General features: G+C 44.1%; 1 protein-coding gene across 1 annotated transcript in view; it reads right to left on the bottom strand.

The window, feature by feature from the left end:
* Window positions 1–2,287: 2,287 nt before the first annotated feature.
* LOC109508076 (ankyrin-1-like) overlaps window positions 2,288–8,678 on the bottom strand; it is a 52,682-nt gene continuing 46,291 nt past the window's right edge. Inside the window, exons 34-38 of the mRNA XM_019857912.1 lie at window positions 6,737–7,385; window positions 5,816–5,951; window positions 4,417–4,473; window positions 3,773–3,870; window positions 2,288–2,375 (exon numbers count right to left, since the gene is read on the bottom strand). Of these exons, the coding sequence (XP_019713471.1) occupies window positions 3,802–3,870; window positions 4,417–4,473; window positions 5,816–5,951; window positions 6,737–7,385 (911 nt within the window). The 3' untranslated portion in view covers window positions 2,288–2,375; window positions 3,773–3,801. The remainder of the gene's footprint in view (window positions 2,376–3,772; window positions 3,871–4,416; window positions 4,474–5,815; window positions 5,952–6,736; window positions 7,386–8,678) is intronic.

Below are 8,678 nucleotides of genomic sequence, written 5' to 3'. Positions count from 1 at the left end.
TCTTTTCGTGTGCATGGGTGCAGTTGCATTCCTTAGGATAGAGTAATATGATATTGCGTTTACATTGTCATGTATCCATTCTAAAGGAGTATAGGTGAGATCTATTCTTCTTCTCGTCGATTTACATGTTACAGTACTCTTTAAAATACATCATTGGGCGTTATGCTACTTTTTCAAGTGACATGCCTGCTTAAAAATTGTGTTCTTCCACATCAAGCATCATATTTCACCTATACCCCTGGCCAAAAAAAAAAAACTAAACAAAAAGACAAAATAGTCACTCACCCCAAAACAACTACAGCTCTCAATCAATCATCTCACAGAGTAGGGCCTTGCACAAAATAAAAACATTTCATAGTTTCTGAAAGGAAAACCTGAGTGGCGTTACCAGTGGAAAACGTGATATGTGGCAAATATAGTCCATGCACTGGCCATGTAAAAATGTGTGAAATGCGTGCAAAATAATGAACTCATTCGTTCAGTCAGTCTCAGGCTACAGTAGCACTTACAGTACTTATGGGATACATAGTTTGTGTTTTCATGGTCAGCGCATGCGTGCTACCGTGATATGACAACGTCAGGCTTCTGCATTAAAAAAAAAAAAAAAAAAAAATTGAGTTACGTCAAGTTCCCGACAAATTCAGGCTTTGGTGGACGCAGCCTATGAATTTGGACACAGCCAATGTCTGACCTCAGTTCAATTTCAGGCATGGTTCTTGATGACTTTTTCATGCGCGACTGTGATTCACCCCCTCAAATGGTCAAAACGTCCCCTTAAAGGACTTAAAAAAAAAAAACATCAGGAAAAAAGGTTCTCCACCACTGCGCTCAACACTTAGACAAAACATGACAAATGATACACATTCATTGTGTAGGATACTGCAACATAACACTGCTTGATTTGATAAATGCTGTAAAATACAGATGCAAATCTCTCAGGCGTCGACAGTCCCACACTGATATCACACTGGACTGATCCTGTGTCAGCGTTTTCTCTCTGACTCACTCACATCAAGGTCGACACAGCACGCGGGATCTTGTGTTATCCAGAAGGTGAAAAAAAAAACAAAACAAAACAAAAAAACCCTCCAATTTGTATGTCTGCAGAACTTCCTTGTGGAACCCCTCGCGCTTTTGGGATTTTATTGCTGTGGCAAGTTCACACAATCCGACACCCTAACCAGTCTGTAAGCATCTTGACTGTGTGTGCTTTAGATTGTTATGACATCAAGAGCCTGGGGACGGGGAGAATGTTGACAATCACAGTGCTGCCTGCACAATCACACGTCATAGTAGCACAATACTGTACTTTACTTTATATTTTCATTTTTTTTATATTGGAAATCACCGCATCCTGCAGCCAACGTAATCATTTGAAACATTGAATGGATGGGGAACGCGGTGTGGAAAAGTATTCTGCATATCAAGTGAGGCTACTGCTTTTGGAGAAATGATGTCAGTCAGGTCGAAGAAGGGCCGTCAGAATGGAAAAAGTTATGCTCTGCGTTATGGAGAGTGAACAACCCCTTCAACAGAAAAAGGGTTCGGCCACAGCTTTTAAGAAAATAAAAGTTGGTGGGTTTTCGGTGGGCAAAACAACAACAACAAGAACAACAAGGTGAGGCCAATTCAGCACACAAAGATGGGACACTCAAAAGCAGGAGTGCACTGAGGCGCTCTCTTTCCAAGTGCTGACATCACAAGGCCTTTGAGCCAATCAGGGGGTAGGGCTCATCGCCCTGTCAGAAGCAAGGAAGGCATGCGTTAGCAAAGCCACCCCACACATACGCACAGCGACACACATACACATAGCAGAGAGTGCATATTTACAACAAGCTCACAGAACATAAAGGCTCTACTGAAAGAAGCATTGGCAGGCTCAGCAGAGGCCATCAGTTGGAGCAGTGGGGGGAATTTCTCCTTTTTTGGGGCTGCAGTGTTATTGGGGTCAACCTGTGCGGGCCAATTGAGTCTTTAAAAGGTCACAGGACCTAAGCATAGGCTGGCCCTCTTCAGCTTGTCGATAATGACAGTTCAAAAGGTGGAAGTCATGCACCAGCAGTCATCATGCAGTTACAGTTCACAGGAAGCACTTTTTGTTGTCGTAGTTCAGTGACATTTGTGTTGTTTTTTTTTTTTTTTTTGGATTGTTTTGTAGAAAAAAAATGCTCATGCTTTCGTTTTAGTGAGACTTTACAAATGATATAAAACTACACGTCGAGCTCTTGAACACTTTTTTCTTTCCTCTGGAAGTATGTCACATGTTGAGGGCAATTCCATGTTTGTCATTTTGGTAGACTCTGTCCCGTCGCTCACTTTCCTTTGCGTTCCGGATGTGGTTTTGTAGAGGAAGCTTTGGCAGTGGCTCTCTTGTCCTAGCAGACACACAATGAAGCAGAAATAGATTTGGTCCCTGCCAAAGCAAAGAGGTACCTTGACTTACGAGTAGTGCTCAACAACTCAATCTTCAAACTGACATTGCAACGTAGGAGAATGCAATTCTCAAATCGCAAAATCTGCAATCAGGAATAAAACATATATGAGCTCAGCTTCATTTTGGTCGGTGGATAGGCCTTATTTGTTTTCTAATATACCGGTGTGTGTGCGTGTGTGTGTGTGTGTATATTTTATATATATATATATATATATATATTACCGCTTATCCTTATGAGTGTTGTGGGTGTGCTGGAGGTGGGGTACACCCTGAACTGGTTGTCAGCCAATCACAGGGCACACATAGAAGAACCATTCACGCTCCCAATCACACCTGGGGACAATTTAGAGTGTTCCATTAACCTGCCATGCATGTTTTTGGAATGTGGGAGGAAACCAGAGTACCCGCAGAAAACCCACGGAGGCACGAAGAGAACATGAAAATTCCACACAAGGAGTCCATAGCCGGAACCGAACTCTGCACCTCTGCACTGTGAGGCGGACATGCAGTCAAGAAAACAAAACCTTTTTATATAATACATCTGATATTGTAATACAGATTAATTTATTGTTTGTTTAAATATACATGGGAAGTGGACCCGAAAACCTAATCACATACAGTAATAAATCACAATCGCAATACTGAGTAAAAAAAAAAAAAAAAAAAATCCCAATTACATTATCGCAAACATATACAGGTACTGTATCCCTTATATTGCTGAAGCCAGGTCGAAACTTCCTATGTCAATTTTTTTCCCACAAATCTATATTACTGGTCCGTTTACATGTGTATGTGCCATTTTTACAAAATTACTGAGTAATGTTAGTTGTTGAAAATGGCTTGCTCTTTTCTTTGTCTCCTGGTAAGTGGTGAGTTTGGACGTACAAAGATTCAGCCCAGTGCCAGTGATAGACTGTTAAAGTGTGAGTTCCTAAATTTGTCCAGCTTCTGTGTTGGTATTTCTCTCCCTCAGAATTGATAAAATGAGATTCACCTTAAACCTCAGTTTAAAAGCTTGTGTTGATATCAAATCCAAAGTGATGCAATACTGCCATCTACTGACATCTGTTGGTCATGACAATCAAATAGCTTGACTCTCACCAACAATATATCACGAAAGAAATGGTGCCTTTTCAGGGCATGAATGCATTTTTAATTGCTATTCAATGGATTTTCATCCATCATTCATAAATCAAGGTACCATTGTTCTGCAAACAAGGCGTCACTTCCACGGCATGTAATGATGTGTATTAAAAAGAACATTAAGGTGCTGCTCCGGTAAGGTTTTTTCCAAGCGCTGCACTGGGAATCAGTGCTTGTGTGGAGGGAATCGCGTACCTCGTGGACCAGGTTGTGTGTGTTGTGTTTCAGTGTTTAACCCTCCGAAGACTGGTGCGCTGCACCGACTGAGCGGCCCTTCTCACATCCGCCCCCACCTGGAGCAAGGAGGGAGGGAGGAGGGACGGAAACAACACTCCTGTTAACGTGTTGAAGTGTCTATGTGGAACCGGAGCAAGAAACGAGCTCGCGGTGTGCCGCCGTCCCACAGTGCACCTGTTCGGTACGTAGGTTTGGTCAGGAAGGGAACGTGCACGGCTAAAAAGAATGTGATTCTGTATGAGTTGGATGCTTTTGCATCCTCTCATATGACCATCAAGACGCAACGTCTGTAAGTACGCAGAATATATGTTGCTGCGGTTGATTTATTTTCATGCTTAGTGGGCATTATTAGTGTTAAAATTTGGCCCCGTTTCAGTTGAAGTCTCTCTGTATATATACTGCATGTACTGGTATGTCTCAAGCAACTGTCAAAGATGTCATGTTTTGACATGTGGGTTCTTGTTTCGATTTGGAAGTCATCACTTTTTCACATTTTTAGACCAAGGGGACTGCATCGAACATATTATTGGAAAGAAAAGTTTTGGGTTGACTTCCCCTTTAATATGACAGTGTATGATTTTGACGCATATAATTCCACTCACCTTTCGATTGAGAGTGCTCCCGCGTTCGTCAGCAGCATAGTCGTCTTTCTCCTCTCTCTGCATGAAGACAATATTTCAGCTATGAATACAGAAATGTCTTTTTAGGCAACAAGAAACGGTCATTTGAGATGTCTGGATAGGAAGAAAATGGCAGACTTTTACCCATGTGTTGAGCCTCACAACACATTTTTCTGACCGTGGCGTCATCAAAATGACCCATTTTGATGAGAACTGTTCAATGAGACTCAAGTTATTGATGATCACATATGATCACATACTGCTGTGTTGAGAATAATAGCAGTGTTTTGTTGTTGTTTTTTTTTAAGTGAGTAATGCTCAATGCGTCATATTCAGTTATATTGAAAATACATACTAGTAGGGTTGGGCGATTATTTGATTTCAGTAACTACCATGAATTGAACTTTTTCAGGGTTCAACTTGATCCATCGTACAGTATGTGCCTCCAAGCTAAAAATATTTTGAGGTTGTCTGCCTCACCTGAACAACTCGGTGAGTATTTATATTCACATTTTGAGAAAAGTGTCTTTTTTTTCACAAGGTGAAAAAAAAATAGTATTCAGATCATCTGCAAAATGTATTTAATTTTTAATAATTATAAAATATGCAAGTTAAAGCTCTACAAAAAAATAACTGGAAAATGGTTTGAATGCCAGTGACAAGAAGTTATTCAAGTCAGTTTTATGACTGAAGTTATGGGATAACATGAAAACAAAAATCCTGTCACCGAGGCCAATCCAAGAATTGATTCTTTTGAGGAGCATTTCCTCAAAATCAGGGGTGCCCAAGTGTGGTCCTCGAGAGCCGCTATCCGACCTGTTTCAAACATCTCCCTTCTCCACCAAACAGACTGGAAAGGGGCTCTCGAGGACCGGACCTGGGATCCCTGCTCTATGACATAAGGCAACGCAACCTCCTCAAGTATTTAAACTGATCCATGACTCCTGGTATGGCATAAATCGGCCCAAAAGCATAGCATGAGAAACATTCCCATATAATTCACTCACTTTTCAAAACAAACTGCTGTTAATTTGAACACAACAGTATCTAACTACATGGCTGGCTTCTCATCACCTCCTTTTAACCCTTTCAGGGACAGCGGTCACTACAGTGGACGGCTTATCATGTTAGAAGGTTAGAGGGTGCATGAAAGGGTTAAAAAAAAAAAGTACAAACAAACCAAAAAAAAAAAAAGCAAACAAACATGGATCGGATGTTCCCACTCCAAAAAAAAACGGCGGCTCGTCGGCCTCAACCTGACCTTGCCCCGCCTCCACTCCTGTTCCCACGCACGCTCCCCTGTCTGCCGGTAAGAGAAGCCCAGCCCCTTGCCCCGCAGGAGGTGCTCACGCAGCACCTGTGAGTAAGCTGTGTCACACACCGGAGTCAGCAGAGCCTCCTGGGCGGCGTGCAGGCCTGGCGCACTCTTGTTCCGTCCCGTTGATACTGAGCCCACCCAGCCCTGCAAGGAATCCTTGTCAGGTAGGTAAGGTTGAAAAGCTCCGCCCCCAACCAACCTAACATTGGAAGAGAGTAAAAGAAAGTGAGTAGTGGATGAAGAGATATTTGGAGTAAGTCTATGAGGCCCATTCACACTGCCTATTTAGGATTGATTGTTTCCCCCCTCTCCCAACCCGGTCCTGTGTAGAAGTTACTGATAAGAATTGGGGGTGATGTATTTTGGCTGAGAGGCCATCCTGTGTTCACTCGGTGCTTACGGAGGGCTTCTCAATCTAATCCATCTTGCTCCCATATCTCCAGAACATGCACTGTGCACCAAACAAAGGAACTAGGTAGAACGAGACAAATTACAATCTGGGACTGACAACCATCCACCTATCGATGATCACAAAGAAGATGCAAAAAAAAAAAAAAAAAGTGGGACTTCTGCTTTTTGATCAAGAAAGTGCCACCTGCACTATTTTACTAAATCACAAAAACATGGGGCAATTGGCAAGGAAAAAGCTCATTTCATTTCTATCTTAGTAAAAATAATCATTTGTTTTAAGAAGGAACTGGCGCCACTTCACCTTTGACTCCAATGAGGACAAACCGGACAGTTTCTCAGCATTCGAAAATGGCAACACGCGAGAAAAAAATGACTATATAAAGTAGTACTAGCAAAATCCTTGTAGTACCATAAATTCACAGAACTGAATCACCGTTTGCCAAGTCAGCTGTGTGAAAGCACACAGGAATGTCCTGCCCCGATGGTTTCTGCGCAGATTGTGCCAGTGTGCCCCCGATGCTGCAATTTTCTGCAAAGGCAGTGTGAAAGGGGTCAGAGTAAGAAGTGACATACCGGTTGTCTCCATTGTGCTCGCCCACTCGACTCAACGGAGACACCTCAGGGTGGGCGTACATCTGCTGGCCTGTAACAACACAAATGCCTTCCACTGAACCAAGCCCTGCCCCTCCTCTTTTGGCTCCCCCTCCCCCCGCGGGAGCTTCCCCTCTCCTCCCGTCCGACCTCTGACCTCCCAGCTGGCCATTCAAGTTGACCTTGGGAACGGCGCCACTGGCTCTGACCCGGTCCCTTTCCGCCAGCGCGCCCACTGGCTCCAGTGGCGCCTCCTCCTCCTCAACCTCCCCTTCCTCCTCCTCCTCCTCCTCTTCCTCCTCCAGCTCCATGAGGGAGCCGCTCGCCCCGCTCGCTCCGCTGCTCGGGCGGCCCAAACTGCACGGAAGGGAGAGCGTGGCGCCTTCCGAGTCGTCCGCTCGGCTGCTGCCATCCAAAGAAGAGTCTTCCACCGTAACCAGCGAGGGGCTGACCCCCGTTGGCCACACATGGACGTCCGACATCTCCATCAAAGTGTCTTCTTCTGTGGCGGCGATGGGGGCGCACTCCAGACTGGACACTTCCTGCCAGTAGGGCTCTGCACCAAGAGGAGAAGGCAAACTGTATTGCATGGAGGCCGGAGACAGCAGCTCCTCCTGAACCAGCCCATAACCTGGAGGGACGACAGGGGCAACACAAGAGAAAGACTAACACCATGCAGGCACAGCCAGGCAGTATGGGGTGGTGATGGGGAGGGAGCAGGAGTGTTTCTCGTCAAAGATCTAAGGCTTTCCTTCCACCGATCAGTACAGCTCAGTTCAGATTGGTTCCATTTTGGGGGCTACCAACTATGTGACTGTGCAACAGAGTTGTCCAGTACCACTTTTTAAACCATCATTTGTAAGTAGACCAACCCAAAAGACAATTAGGGTTGGTGATTGGATGAGAGAAAATTGAATGGAAAGAACATCAAATACCCCCCCCCCCCCAAAAAAAAGACAAGTTACCGCAAGGGTTTCTTTGTTACATTTGTTGGCAGGTTACACTATGTCACGCTACCATGAGGTCACGTCAAGCGTGTGGCGGATGCAGCAATCGCCTTGATCAGGGTTTACAGATCCAAACCGCGCCATACTGACGTGAACTGTACCGATTGGTGCAAATGTGTGTGGGGCTCAACCCTGTCCCAATAAATCTGCAAAAGCCTTGAGTTAGCCTTAATCGGGTTTGTATTCAGAATTTAAATAGCCAGATTAAAAGGCACAATGGTACTCTGACACCAGCAAGTTTCAAACCGCACATCCTTCAGAGTATTCTGACAATGTGACATATACAGTATTTATCCCCAAATGGCTGTGAAACTGTATCAAGAAATGCTGGAAAGAAAGTTACCGTAGGTTCGTGTCATTGGGACACGGTGAGTGAGTTTGAGGGCAAGCTAGAAGGGTTTGGTGAGTCATCAGTCTCTGTCACAACATGAGGCTATGACTGTCAAAAGAATGTCGAAATGCAACATAGCGGACCAAACTAAAACGAAAAGAAAGTGTTTGTTGTTGGGTTGGCACGATATTTGGTCATCTTCAAACATTTGTAGGAATCCTCTGCTGTATCGTTGTCTCGGCAACTCGTGATAACATGTACTTGCATTCAGGTCAAAATTGAAAAGAAAAAAAAAAACTACTCTTTGGGAAGTGGATCATTATTGCTTCCTGGGATTGATAATGTCATCCTAATTTTTGACAAGATTTTTGGATGATGGAGACATCTTTTCCAAAACACTCAGGCAGCATTGTTAGTATCGTTCCAACCCTTCGAACACTCCCCATAGTGGGAGACAATGCAAAGTCACTGCCAGTTTCTGCTGCCCCCGCATTCTCAAGAATTAGCCGTGCATACATACTAAGTCTCCTCAAACATGCCATCACACACACACACACACACACACACACACACACACACACACACA

The sequence above is a fragment of the Hippocampus comes genome, unplaced genomic scaffold (genome assembly GCF_001891065.2).
Source record: "Hippocampus comes isolate QL1 unplaced genomic scaffold, H_comes_QL1_v1.1 scaffold162, whole genome shotgun sequence".
In the NCBI taxonomy this organism is placed as follows: domain Eukaryota; kingdom Metazoa; phylum Chordata; class Actinopteri; order Syngnathiformes; family Syngnathidae; genus Hippocampus; species Hippocampus comes.
The sequence above is the reverse complement of the archived record's forward strand: the minus strand, read 5'-3'. Positions and strand labels throughout refer to the sequence as shown.